Raw genomic sequence first — 14,979 nt, forward strand, 5'->3', positions numbered from 1 at the left:
AGACATTGTCAGTTTACCCTGAATAAATCTCACCCTGTTGCTACTCTCTAATGGAATTTCTCTCCTAGGAAACATTTTCTAATTTCAAGTTTATTTTATCTAGTGCAACTATTAAGGGTAGGTGTGCTTGGCGGCTTGTGGACTTGACTATGCAGTCAAATTGTTTTTTAGTGGCTAACCTTGATCTTTCCATTTTTATTTACATTATCTGTGAAATCGACAGGGTATTTGTTTTTTTTTTTTTTTTTTTTTGAAGTTTAAACAAGTATTTTATTGTGAAGTTTAATTATGGTTCAGAAAAAATTGAGTGAATAACTTTCTCTGAAAAAATATATTGACTCTGTAGACTGCAGTTATCGGGGGGATGGGAGCTGGTAAGTTAAATTACCACATTTTCTATTCTGAAAATGATAAAAAGTCCCATTTCCAGTCTGATTATAAAGATACATATGCCCAAAATGGCTGAGAATAAATACAACAAGAAAAGCAAAAGCTGTAAAGCTAAGGGCATGCAACAGGCTCTAAGAGAAAATCTCAGAAATACCCAAAGTGGCAACAAGGAACGCTTGGCTGGAAGCTGAAGTTCTTTTCAGTCATCTTTCGACAGGGTATTTGGCATATATTTTAGATTGTCCCCCCATACATGAGCACATATTGCATGTTTTTTGTTCTTTTTGTATTTTGTCTGAGCTACATGGCAAATCAAAACAGAGCAAGGAGAATTATGCCAATTGCCATCTGAAGGACAGTGTTTTTATGTGACCAAATAGTATTTATCAACATGCTGGAAATATACTATAGGCCACGCAGATGCAAAGAAGACCCTGCCTCAAGTTTTAGTTCACTGTCATGATTTCATTAGTCCTGATACATAAGAAAAAGGTTTACAAATGCTAAGGAGAGCTCTTCCTCTACAGGAATATTTCCATTTATTTTTCTCATTGGGGTTTCTCACCTTGCTCCACAATGATTTGAGCACCGAGTTGCGTGTCACAAATCATGTCGTTAGTTTTTTTGGTGGTGGGAATTAGCTCTAAATCACAAAGATTATGAATGAGTGTGCTGGGATCTGAACTACTTGGTGTACTGCACTGTACTGTACTTTGTGATTCGACTTCGAGCTGTGCTAGGGGAGGCGGCTCCGAGGGTCTGGCTAAAGTGATGGTCAGAGGAGCTCCTCATGTGGCCGATGGTGGCTGCCCCCCCCATGCTGCTCAGGCCCCCACCTCCACCCAGGCTGCTCAGCCCAATGCCACCACCACTTACTCCAGCTCCACCCAGGCCCCCGGCCCCGGCACCCATGCTGCCTATGCCACCTCCTCCACTGATTCCAGCTGTGCCAGTTACGCCAGCACCAGAAACTACCCTCTCTGTCACGATCACATTGTGGGCATTGGCTAACTCAGGGTGCATGCTCAGATTGCCTATCATGCCAGAAGCTGGTTGGATTACTCTTTCTGTCACTACCACATTTGAGGACTCTCTAGGATTAGGGATAGTCAGAGAGGTGGGTAGACTTGAGCTTGGTGCTATTACCCTTTCCGTCACTATAACATTCGATCCATCTCTGAGGTCAGGCATCTCTAACATTCCATGCAAATCAGCGCCAGAGATTGGGCCGACCACCCTCTCTGTCACCACCACATTTGATGCATGTCGATTATCGTGAACGTGGACAGAGGGCTTCAGCGTGCCAGAGGTAGTGTAAGACTCGGTCATAGTGACATTACCATAGCCCAGAGGATCAGGAATAGGCATAGGATGCTGTACACCAGGTCCCGAGGGATGGGCACTCTCAGAAATTACTGTGGTTGTACCGAAACGTGGGGACATTGGTGGGTGTCCCCTAGCAATGGCCTCTGTTTCCTGATGAAGGCATACTGGTTCAGTGCTCTGAGGTGGCCAAGAAGGATCAGGGTCTGGATATGATTCGGTGTCTTTTCCCAGGCTGATATCTGCCAACTTCTTAAATTTAGGCCCTAGTGTATCCAAGAAGCTGTCATCCAAGTCTTCTCCAATGAAGCTACAGCAACCCACGGAGCCAGCGGGGGAACCTACACCTTCAATATCATATATGAGCAAACAGTCATTGGATGGGCGTCCTTCATCTTCATCTGCATAAGCATATGCTTTCTGAATATGTAGAGGAAAGAGGAAATGCAACTATGAATACATATTTAATAATAATAGAACAGTTTTTACCATTAGATTTCCTTCCAGAGCATTACGAAAGAGGAATGTACGAAACACATTCTAACATCTACTAGAGATGCTTTAAAAATCATTTTATAACTTCTTGAAAGAATTTAGTTAGAAATTATTTTAACTATAATTCCAATAATACATTTGGATTTTTAAAATTTACTTAGATAGACTTGCTTATAATTGTGCACTTTGGACACAAATATCACAAAAAAACCCAAATGAATTATTTTATAGCCAAGTTTAGAAGGAGGTACATAAAAATGCTGCATTTGAAATACACAAAACTGTGTATTTTTTTTGTCTAAAACAGATAGTTAATTTGAGCTCATTCAAAATAGTGTTTTCTTTCCAACAGACTGAGTGAATATGATGGTTCTGGGATAGTTTATTGCAATGTGGCTTTTTCAGCCCAGCAACAGGAACATTTGACTTTGGCTCTGTGCCACTTTTGGATTCAAAATTGAAGGTGATCCAAGACAATTTTTAAAAATAGTGTCTTTCTCAATTTAAAGTAAAAGCCCATAGATGTGTGCACTTTTATTTCATCTTTGCTGTTCATAATACTGGACGGCGAATTTTCAGCTAAATATCAGAAATACCTGGGAGGAAACCAACTCATTGTGTCATTTCATTAAAAAAAATATTTATTGAGTCCTTGCTATTTGCCAGGCACTCTGTTCAGAACTATGCAGTGATAAACTATACCAGCTGAAGTCCTTCTGTTGTAGGGTGAGACCAACAGTACATAAACCTATGTCAGGCGGTGGTAATTGCAGGGTAGAGGGATAGAGGGTGGTGGGGTTGCCCTTTTAGATTGGATGGACAAGGAAAGGATCTCTGATAAAGGGGTGTTTGATCAGAGATTGGAATGAAGTGACAGGGTGAGTGAAGTAGGTGGAGTGTTCTGGGCAGATGGAGTTGTAAATGCAAAAGTTCTGAGACAGAATTTTACTTTTCATGAGACCAATTTCATATGTAGGGATATGGATAGGAAGTATTCCTGTGGATTTCAATAAGCCTCATTATTATCCATTGCTATGTGAAAGGCTTTTACTAATATTTTATTTGAAAATATCAGCCACCCTCTAAACCATTAGGGGAGTCGATGAAGGGATTTTAGGCCAGAATGTAGAAGGACAGAAATGTATTTCCAGTCAGTATCAGAGACAGGGACTTCCTGAAGGTTTAGTATCCCCTAGTGTGTAACCATGGGCAATTGTGTCTCTGCCTGGGGATGGCCAAGTTAATTCTCCTTCTGCTGCTTCTCCAGGCTTCACACTCTTCCCATCACCTGCAGCTGGTTCCTAGAATACTCTGGAGGTGTACTATGGTTCTTGAACCTACTCTTATTGAATGTTTACTATGTGCCTGGAACTGAGCTAGGTACTGACAATATAATGCTGAAAACATAGGGATGAGACACTAAAAAATGGTCATAGACATATAAATGGACAGATTTTAGCAATGACAGTTTCTACAAAATGTATACAGAAATACAGATGAGGAAGCATTAATCCTATTTTGGATAAGAGGGTTAACTGTAAAAATGTCAGAGGAGCAGTGATATTTGAACTTGGTCTTGAAAGATGGGTAGGAGTTTGTGAGAGATGTGAGAGAGGGTACCATTTTGTCAACAATCTTATCGCCATATTAAGGACTTTGGACTTCATGCCACAGACAAAATAGAGCTGGGAGCCATTGGCCATTTTTAAATGGGGGAGTAAAGTGCTCAGGTAAGAGCTTTAGATATATTATTTAGCAACAATATAGATTGTTGGGTGTAAAGACTAAAGGCTGAGAACCTAGTTAGGAGACTCCTGCTAAAGCCCCTTTGGGAATCAGGGAAAGCTTGGAGTAGAGCAGCGGGCACATGGATGGTAAGGAAGGTATGTGGTTAAAGAGCTTACCTGACAGAAATAACTTTCCATGAAATTCATATTCAGACCTCCTTCTCTACATTCCCTCATAGAATTTCTTCTTAATGTTCCAGAATATTCTTGACATATCTCAGGCATTCCTGGCATTTTAACTCCATCTGTTAGTTCGAATCCTGTTGTTCTTTCTCCTCCTCCCAGATCTTGCATTTCTCTGCCAGAATACTCATTTGTGTAAACTCCTAAAAGTGTCAATGGAATTAAGTTTACTTTCTGTAGTGTATTGTAAACTGAAAGTTAACAACTTACTACAACGTATGGTTTCTTCATTTAGGTATGCATTTGTGAGCAAAGAAATAAAAAGAAGATAAGACGTAAAGAAAGGAGATATAAACATGATATTGAGGTAAAAATAATATTATTAATTTGTTAATTTGGTAAGTATCTGTTGAGAGACTACTATCTGCTGTGCTGGAAGAGGGGGCTGTACAGAAGTTACAAAAACCTAGAGTTTGATTTCAACTTGAGAGAGATTGGGGGAAAATACTCAAATTCTAAAAGTTAAAAAACAGTATAAGAATACCCCATTGAATTATTAGAAGCACAGGGCATCCAGAAGAAGGCATGAGAACAACTGGCTTTTAGAGAGGAGGCCATGGTTATGGGTTATGAGAAGAAGGGTTTTCATGGAGAATCTTGGGTTTGTACTTGCATATGTGGTGAGTAGAAGCCTGTTACAATATTTCAGGTAGGAGAGAGAAAATGATGTCCTGGAGTATGGAACTGTGATGGAAGGGACAATGTTGACATGATTTGTGCAAAGGTTTGTAGACCTAATGAGGGAACAAATGGCTTTGATAATTTGACAAGTCTTGAGAACTGATTGGGTGTCAATAGGGACATAAGGGTCAACAATGAGTTTCCACTTTTGAGATGGGGACGCATTGTTGTTATTAATGAAAACCGACAAATCAGGTTATGTAACTGACAGATCAGATGGAGAAATACATTTAAAGAGGAGTTCTTTGAATAAAGTCCAGCTCTATAAGTTATACAATTCCCATGTCTGTTATAATTTAAAGAGTTCAAAATAGAAAAGTAATGATTACTGTTTTAAAAAGACTAAGAGAAAACTCATCGATAACATTTATTTACCTTGAAAAAGGTAAGAAGGTACACCTATTTTCATAGATATGAGAAGTTATTTTAATTGTTCTTTTTATTAGAGTGGTAGTTATCTACTTTCTATGAAATTCTGATTGTTCCCTGGTTTCTGCTTGTCAACTGATCTAGACTCCTCTAGTAAGGTAAGTTGTATTGACACAGTCTTACCCATGTGCAAGAAGGAACTCCACAACATGCATACTACCTCACCCGAGAGCCTTGAAAAATTTTGATAGTGTTTCATCTACTTTCAATTTAAGTATTGATCAAATTTTTATATAACATTTATGCTGATGCTGAGAATGGATGTAGTTATTTTCTTTGTCATAATAAGCAGTCCAAATCGGAGCAATTTTGAATCATTAAACCAATTGTGCAAGAAGATTTTAGCTTCAATAAATGGGCACAGATGTATTTTAATTGGGTTGTGCTTTAATTTTAATTAATGTATGAGTACATGTATGTATGTATTTTTTTGGGTAAATGACATTTGCTCTAGCCGATAAAAAATTTTGACCAAAATTGACTCACGGCTACAATTCATTACTTCTGTTTATAGAGGTCCAAATTAGATCATCTCCTAAGTACTCTTTGATGATTGAGGAAGATTTTAAAAATACAGCCTATGAGAATAATAATTACAGTAGGTTTTACTTACTACTTAATTTACAAATTAGTTATTTTAAAAGAAATTATATAAACATTTTTAAAGAAAAATAAGATCATTGAAAAATAGTAAGGTATATAAAGAGAGAAAACAGAGTTCCTTCTTAGTCATTTGAAGTGTTAAAAAAATTTTTTTTCTTACCTGAGTTGTCAATGCATTCAATTATATTTGCATTATCAGGTGGTATTTGTGTTACAGGGATGGTAGTCAAACCCTAAAAGACAGGAAACAACATTTTTGCATTTGTAATGACTTTTCTTCTTATAGTCATACATTTGCTTTATTCTCAAATCACCCTGGATTTCCAAAAAGAATACTATTTAGGAAACTTCTGAAATCCATTTAGAACTTGAACCTCATTTAGAAAGACTTCCTAGTTACTGCTATCTAATTTCGATGTACTTTGGATTCCTCTTCATTTTCCCCATTAGTTTTCCCAGGACAAAGAATAGCATAGACTGTGAGTGATTACCGACATCTTGGTTCATGGATAAAGATTGAGTTTAGGTGACCACCAAAGACCATTTCTTACAGATTAGCACTTACCCTGGGTTCAGGCTGTGGTCCTTCTACTGCCCATGAATGAATTGCTCCATCTGAACATTCAGGAACAGGCTCAAAGCCAGCTCCAACACCTGGGGCACCTCCACAATCACAACAGAGCAACAAAAATGGGACCACTGATAAGAGAAGAGTAGGAATACTGGAGTTAGCAGTGGGCTCATATGAAAACAAAACAAGCTGCTTTTTTATGCTTAAATTTGAGTTCCTCATAAAACTCCCATTGGACTCTAAAATTTTTATAAAAGCTTCAGAAAACAAACTGAATAATGGTCAGACACTGAAATAAGTGTGAGCTTCAGTGTAGTAGACTGCAATCAATTTTAATTTATTTAATTGTATTAAAATTACAAGCAGTATTATACTATTAAAACTGATGAGTCTTTTCCTTGTCATTACTCGGGAAAATATTAAAGGAGAGAGGAAAGGTGGAGAGGTCAGGCAATATGTTCGATTCTTTGTGTTCTTGCTTCCATGTCTTTATTTATTTTCCTCCTCTCACATGTGCTTGCCTTTCTTTATTTCATCAATAAAATCTTACTTATGCGTCCAGCAATTATTCTCTATGACACTATTATTTCCCCCTACCCAGATGGCTTTTCATTAAATTATTCTTGTACAAATAGAGAACATCACACTGCTTAGCAATGTCTCTTGCTGTTAATCAATTGGGGTTTTCTTATTCCTCTATTTATTATCAGCCTTTATATAATGTAATCTTGATAAAGGGTTTTGATGAATGGATGAAAGAAAAAATTTGTAAATAAAATTGTGAGGAAGGAAGGAAGGAAGGATATAAGAAAGAAGGAAAGGAGGGAAGAAGGAAGATAGTAAGGATAGAAATAAGGGAAAGGGAGAGAAGAAAGAAGGGGAGAAAAGAGGAAAGGAATCCTATTTGTTGCTTTTCTGAAAATCTACTAGCCTGAGAGAAAACTTGGAATCTAGAGGTAATGACTCTAAGGCCTATATATAATTTGTAAATCTTTTATTAACTACACTAACCAAAGGTAGCCATCAATATGAAACAAATCAGCACCTGTGTAATTAAGTTACTCTTATAATGTATTGAATTTTAAAGTTTTATAATGTTGGTTGATAATCAATATAGCTGAAAAATTAGAGAATTCTCTCATATATATTTTATGTTACATTCTGTAAATTTGCTAGCATTTTTGCTTTTTTTTTTTTTTTTTTTGCCTTGGCTTATTTTGATGAAAATGCTTTCTTTTCTAAAACTTGTTCCATCTTTCATAGAACTTTTCTAGTTCTTACTTCAATTTATTGTGATTATGAGCCAATAAAAATGAACTCCTAATTGTTAAAGTAGAAATTTCATTTTGGGGGGAAATATATTTCAAATTATGGAGAAAGAGCCACAACCTCAAGCTGTGTTAGTAGCATGTCCAAACTCACTGTGGTTTAGATGAACCCAATGGTGATTAAAAAGTTCAAAAGGGTAAGTTATTTAAAATTAGAGAAAATCCAGTTTACGAATAAATGCCATAAAAAGTGTCTATTGATGGCTGTACGTATATTAAGAGAAATGAAGGTAGAAACGATATTTTGTATGTAAATGCGTGACTTCACATTTTGTATGTGTGTTTTAAATTAAATATTCGAGGTGTCTTTTGACAGTAAGATTTTATGATTCTACACTCGAAAATGGCAATATTTGCATTAATGTAATTATAATGTGCAGATTTCAACTTCCTTACTTCAGAGCTTCCCTTCTCATTTCTCAGAGACTTTAGCGTGTCTCTCATCTCTACTCTAATATTTATCAACATCCAAGGTCATGTTAAAGGTCGCCTGGACAATCCAGTAGAGTCTACCCTTACAGCTGGATCCTTGACTAGGGCTACTCTAGTGGCTATAGAATGTGCTAAATGCTTCATGTCTGGCACTTCTTTTTCATCATCAAAGCAATGTTGTGAAGTACTATTATTTCACAGATGACCAAAGCAAGGCTCAGAAAGGTTACGTAATCTTTGAAAGATCCAGGCAATTAAGCTTAGAAACTGGAGTTTAATCCTAGGTCGATTTGACTCCCCTTTTACTATGCTATGCAGCATTAGCATAGCATAAAATCTCTTCCAGGTCTAGGCCCTGCCTATATTTGCATACTCGACTCTCATCGTGCTGTCACGCACATCCTTAATGTCGCTCACGTTGGAATTCTTTATTTCAGTACTTTGCATTCTCATTCTTTTGGATTTTTGCACATAGATATTTTTTTTTCTCCTTGTATTGTGTTCCCTTTCTCTTGTCCATTGGGCTAACTCCTATTCATCTGTTAAAACCCCACTCAGAGTTTACTTTCTCTGTGTTGCCTTTTCTGATTGTCTTCGCCACCCAACTACCCATTTGAGCCTGCTTGTTATAGCACTTTCCCATTACATTGAGACTGACTGCAAACAAGATTTTATCCTCCACAGTCCCATAAGGGGTCAAGAAGTTTAATATTTTCATCTTATAAACCCAGCACCAAGCACAGAAATTTCTTGATAATTGCACAAAATGAGAATTTATGAAATATATTTTATCAAAGAATCAGAAAACTTATCTCCCCCCCACCATTTTTTTAGGAGAGCACATATAGATAGGATTGTTAAAGTACTTACATCCTAAGACCAAGAATCCCATGATGAGCAGTCCAATGCCAGCAGGACCAAAATGTACATTATCTGACATTCCTGAGTTTGAAGTGTCATCTCTAGCACCATTAGGTGTTGGGTTAATGTATTGTGGGTTGGTAGTAACGCTACCAGACCAAGTATCGTAGTCTGAACTGGTACTACCACCTCCATTTATATTGTTTCCATTGCCAGTGGTATCAATGGTACCTGTACTACTAGTACCTGTACTGACATTATTGTCACGGTCTTCCCAGCCTTGAAGGTCGATATTAATAGTACCAGTGCAAGTTCTTTGAAGAGCATCTGTAATAAGGTTCAAAATGGGAGAAATATTTTAGTACATTTGGTATAATAATTGTTGAACAATATAGAACTATGTTCTTTTTACATCAATATCTATTTCTATGTGTTCATTCCCAACAATTCAGTAATTTCACAAATATTTGGTCTGTGACTCGCTTTTTAAATCAATTAAATTACTGTAATATTATTTTTATAATTAACCTTATTGTTACTAGCAATACTATTTATTGGATTATTTCTTTATATTATAAATAGTTGGATATTATATATAATTGGAAAAGTATACAGTTATTGAAAGAAGCAAAACCAAAACCTACCAAAACAAACTCACAGCAGCAGTACTCAAGGATAAGCCCTGTTGATATATTTTTTAATGATCTTTTGTCTTTAATTATAATGCTTAAAAGTTGCTTATTATTTATATTACGTTGAGATGATCATATGGTTCATTCTATTTTATTTATTTTTTACTTTAAACTATAAGCATTCTTTCATGTTTTAATAAACTTTTCATTAACATAGTTCCTGATGGCTACATAATTTTATATCAAGAAGATCATGGTTTACCTACCCAGTTGCCTATTATTGATATTGCCTTCAATATTTAATTATTAAAGATATGCTGTAATTAACATCATGTATTCAGCCTTTTATATTTAGAACTTTTCCTAAGATTAATGAAAGTGAAATTATTGGGTAAAAATAAAGAAATACTTTGTTTGAGGTGATTTTATGTTATCTCTATTTTATATATGTGAGCTCAGTTATCTTACTTTGTTCACTGATGTAACCCTAGAACCTGGCAGTTATATATACTTTCTAAATAAATAAATAAAACACCTCTGGACATATATAACAGAAATAGGTTTAAATCTAGTTTATCTGATACCAAAGCCCATGCCCTTTCAGCTCAACTATGTTAATTCTATTGTTAATTGTTTTTGTTATTTTTATCATCATCATCACATTTTTCTAGATTCATATTGTTATTGTCCCATTTTAAAGAACAGAAGACTGAGGTATAGATAGGCTAAATAACTTCTCTATGATCCTGTAGCTAGTAAGTGATGGTACAAGATAGCAATTCAGTCTTACATCAAAGCTCCTGGTCTTAGCCACAAAATTATACTGTCTCATATCATTAAAGATTTGAGTCTGTAATACCCAACTTGACAACTTTTTTTGGAACAGGGATTACTTCAAAATATAATAATTAAAATTTTAATAGCTGAAGGTATATATAGGTTCCCCTATAAGAGAAAAAAAGTTAAATTGCGTTCTTACCATCTATAGATAGAATTGTTCCTTGGTATTTCCCCCCAAGCATCCTCCATTGTTCCATGGTAATTTTATTTCTCAAAGTGATTATGCCTGTTTTTGAGTCAATAGACAGCAGATCAACTGGATTATTTCCCATTACATATCTGTAATTGAAAGAAAATGATACAAATTAAAGTGAGTTATCTTACTAAAGGAGACATTTTAATTATAAAATGTATTTTTCCAGTCAGTAGTTATAACCCCTGGACATAGTTACAATTATGAGAAACTTCAGTTTTTTTTTCAGGGCCACCCCAGCTGTATCTGGCCATTCAGAAGTAGGCAAAGACTTAAATTTAAAAAAAAAGAAATTACCAAGCAGCCATTACTTATGGAATATCTTTTTATGCCATTTGGATGTCAGAATAATCCTTTGATGCTTGCAGTCTCATTTCATGGGATTTCCTGGGCTTCTCCTAATTCTAAACTATTCTCTTACCAAAGTTCCTTCTCCTTCATCAGCCTGCACTTTTCCCCTGTTTTCACTCCGCCTCCCCACATGCATGATGGATGACTTTATAAGACTTCTGAATTTGGAACAATGTCCTTGCCTTGGGCCTCTATCCTATTCTCCTTCCCTCTTCAGCTTTGACCTCAACATTTTCCTTCTAATTTACATATTTTGTGAAACACACAGTGGGCAGATAACACTCTCTCTCAGGTATTTTGCTAAGCTCAGGGAACAGACTTTTGGAGAGGGGGAGTCTGCCCTCAGTGAACTCACTGCTGTGGGGTATAAGAGCGATCATCAGCTATGGGGGCACAGTGTGGGAAGACCTGTCCCAGAACTACTCACATCACGTGATGAGAGCATGGAGAAAGAACTTTTAACATGCATTTGTGATATCTTTCTTCCACAATTCTTCTCGATCACAGTCACATGTGCAAATACATGTACACATACATTTTCCATGATTAAGTAGAAATATTTGGCTCTACAGAGTTTTTAAAAATGGCGTAGCATAGTTTTTCCTTAATATAACTAATTTTTCATACCAGAGTTACTGACCAATACTAAGTACTGATTAAAGTGAAGAATGTAATTGAAATGAGCTAACTAAATCTCATTGATTTCAAGCTGGGGAGACTTGCAATGGGAAAATCTGATCCTTAAAATCTTCCGAGGGACTAACCTCGATCTGTTATAATCAGCTAATTGATCAATGAGATATATAAACACAGGAGTGGCAAAACTTTCAAGATGTATTAATATTATTTTCACATACTATGTCTTTACAGTTTAACATCTTACATTTTGCACAAATTTTTATATTTTCTTAAGTTAAACACTCGAAGTAACCATTTAGTAGTGAGTACTTTTTACGATTGAATGATGGTTTCAAAAATAATGAAAAATATTTAAATTCAGATACTTAGCATTTCTAAGAAGAATGTATGTTTACTATGTGGCAAAAATTAGTTGGAAAATGTCATTCTTACCTAACCGTTGTTGAAGCTTGATTTGTGTCCAGGTCAGTAGCTATGAAATCTCCCACTTTCTGATTTACTTCCATATTAGGAGTTACGGCATATGTCTTTGAACCTGGACGAAACACTGAGCCTTCAATTACATTTAACACAATCACAGAGATTGCAGTTGCTGTGAGTTTATATTGAGACATAATTGATTGATGAAACTCGGCTTTATTTCTAACACCAATACTAAGTTGCAGGCTCTGCATAGCTTCATAATCTAGGGGCTAGAAAATAGAGCAAAATAGTTTTAGTATAAGAAAAGAAAACATTCTAGATAAAAGAAGAGTCCTTTGAGAATAGTAAAAAAAAGTTCTTATATTTCTTTCTTTAATTAAACATAAATACATACAAATATACAGTCTATTCTTACTTTTTTATCTTTAATTCAATGTAAATGTGCGCAAATAAAGAAAAAATCTAATTGTCCTAGATTCATTGTTGAAAAGTTGAAAACGTGTAACATGAGCTCTAATTGTTCACCAAATTAAAATCATAAAATAATACAGATGGTCAAAAGTGATGTATTTTTTAGTGCAAAGACAACTTATGTTACCTTCAATCATTTCATATTTCTCAGAAGGTAGCTCTATTTATTACAAGGTATGTGTCAAATGTATTAGAAGTTCAATCATTTTACTGGTTTTATCCATAAAGAACTATTCAGAAGAAATTTTACTTCTGTAATTGTGACTCTTTAGTAAGTCAGGTAATAGAACGTAATATATACATAATATAAAGAAATCCTTATTTTCTTCAATATATTCTAGAAAAAGTTTACTTCTTTTTATAAAATAATCAAATAGTGATTTTCATTGTAAAAAATTATGTCAACATTCACAGCACATGAATTCCACAACTATGCCATTATACCCATACATACCAAGTATATTTTTCTAAATTTTCACAAGAGTAATTTAGATAAATACAGAGATTCACACATTGAGCTCTCCTATTTAGCTAACATTTTGAATCTTCATTCTAATGTTGATTTTATTTGCAGTTCAAAGAATGGCTATAAAAATCATATATATTATACACATAACATATATGTTTATAATTATAGCAAAGGATTTAATACATGGTTTCCTGTCTGGGAAAAAAAATCATCATCTCTATTTTACAAATAGGTGTACTGAGGACAGATAGGCTGAATAATTTTCTGAAGTAATATAATAGCTCGAGGTGAAATACAGTAGGACCCAATTGCCCCAGTATTGAATCCTAGATAGTATCGTGGAAAGAATGTGAATTTTACAAGTAGAGAAAACTAGGTTTGAATGTTGGCTGTACCACTCACTAGGTATGAGAACTTGTGCAGGTTATATGCTCTCTGCCTCAATGTCTTTATCTGCATTATGGGCCCACTATAACCTAATTAGCAGGGATGCTGTGAGGTATAAACTAAAGCATCTGCACATAGTTTCAAGTTAAATAGAAACTTTAGGCGTGGTAACACTTTATGAAGACCTAGGAGGCAAAAAAAACATCATTCCTATAGGGACAGAGTTCCTTAGGAGTCTGTTTCCCAGGGCTATTCTGAAAGAAATAGTTGAAAAGAGACTACATTTTACCATGAAGAAAACATATTGCATGCATCACATATAATCCATGTACGGCTACCACAGATTTAAAAAATTGACTCTATAAGTCTTGTAGCTCAGGGAGAGACTTTCACTATCAGCACCCTAGGAGGCAGAAATTTTTTTCTCATGTCTCAGAGGAAATTGTAAGTGCAGGTAAGTGTGGTAGACCCTTAACATGTGGAGGACGTAGGACAACACTGTTGACTTGGACCTGAATCTCCAGTATATCTGTGTTCCTAATAAATCTTGGTCAGCAGCCAGTGAGATGGGAGCATGATAATTTTACAGTTACAGTAATTTGATTTTAGGAAAATTCATTGGAGGAATAAACACATTTTAATTTACATGATAAATATTCTTGGTGCCTAATAATTGACTTACGATGTTGACATGGGCACAATTTTTTAAGCCCATGTTAAATCTGCTTTAAAAATTATTCTTAAAACATTAACCTTAAGGATTAATCATAAGATTCGTGTTTAAAAATGCTTTCAACTTATATGATCTCTTGGGGAATACTGTATTGATAAAATGTTTCAAGTTAAAGTTGAATGCATGCTTTCCTGAAATGCTATAAAGACTCTATATTAAAAAAAGTGTCATATGTCATTTTAAAACACAGTAATTTTTATTCTTTCACTGACTCAGGTTTGCAAAGTGTTAGCATCATTTAATTTTAAGTTTAACATTTTGAATAGAGAGTAAGAAAACAAAATATTTAGGATAATTACACCATACCTTAATAACCTTTAAAATTCCCACATTTGTTCTTTCATTCATTTCTATATCAAACCAATTTCCTTCGTTTCCAGAGATAAAGAAAATCACTCCCATCCAATTAGCTGAGAACTCTTCATCCAAATCAATTACTCTAAGTTCGAGCAAGTTTGAATCTAAAGCATTTTCTTGGATTTCTATAGTATTCTGAAACAAGAAACAAAAAACACAAACTCTGTGAACGAGAGAACTATGCTAGGTTTATACTGGGATGTTGATAGTTATTCATTATTTAGAAATGATATCTTTGTTTACAATCTCACTTTTCATTGTTTTAATCCATTTATTTCCTATTGTATAATATAAGCAAACATAAGAAAAAGGTATGCGTCTGCATTTGGGTTGTATGTCACTAAATATAACATGTACATCTGTAAACAGAATTGTTTGTACAAATCTTAGAATGTGATGAA

The 14,979-nt window shown here is 35.0% G+C and overlaps 1 protein-coding gene across 1 annotated transcript in view; it reads right to left on the bottom strand.

Moving 5' to 3' along the window:
- Positions 1-1,074: 1,074 nt before the first annotated feature.
- DSG1 (desmoglein 1) overlaps positions 1,075-14,979 on the bottom strand; it is a 29,719-nt gene continuing 15,814 nt past the window's right edge. The window contains exons 8-15 of the mRNA XM_069468145.1: positions 14,528-14,713; positions 12,171-12,430; positions 10,695-10,834; positions 9,093-9,410; positions 6,457-6,590; positions 6,052-6,124; positions 4,113-4,321; positions 1,075-2,133 (exon numbers count right to left, since the gene is read on the bottom strand). Of these exons, the coding sequence (XP_069324246.1) occupies positions 1,075-2,133; positions 4,113-4,321; positions 6,052-6,124; positions 6,457-6,590; positions 9,093-9,410; positions 10,695-10,834; positions 12,171-12,430; positions 14,528-14,713 (2,379 nt within the window). The remainder of the gene's footprint in view (positions 2,134-4,112; positions 4,322-6,051; positions 6,125-6,456; positions 6,591-9,092; positions 9,411-10,694; positions 10,835-12,170; positions 12,431-14,527; positions 14,714-14,979) is intronic.

Source organism: Eulemur rufifrons, chromosome 5, assembly GCF_041146395.1.
Source record: "Eulemur rufifrons isolate Redbay chromosome 5, OSU_ERuf_1, whole genome shotgun sequence".
Classification (NCBI taxonomy): domain Eukaryota; kingdom Metazoa; phylum Chordata; class Mammalia; order Primates; family Lemuridae; genus Eulemur; species Eulemur rufifrons.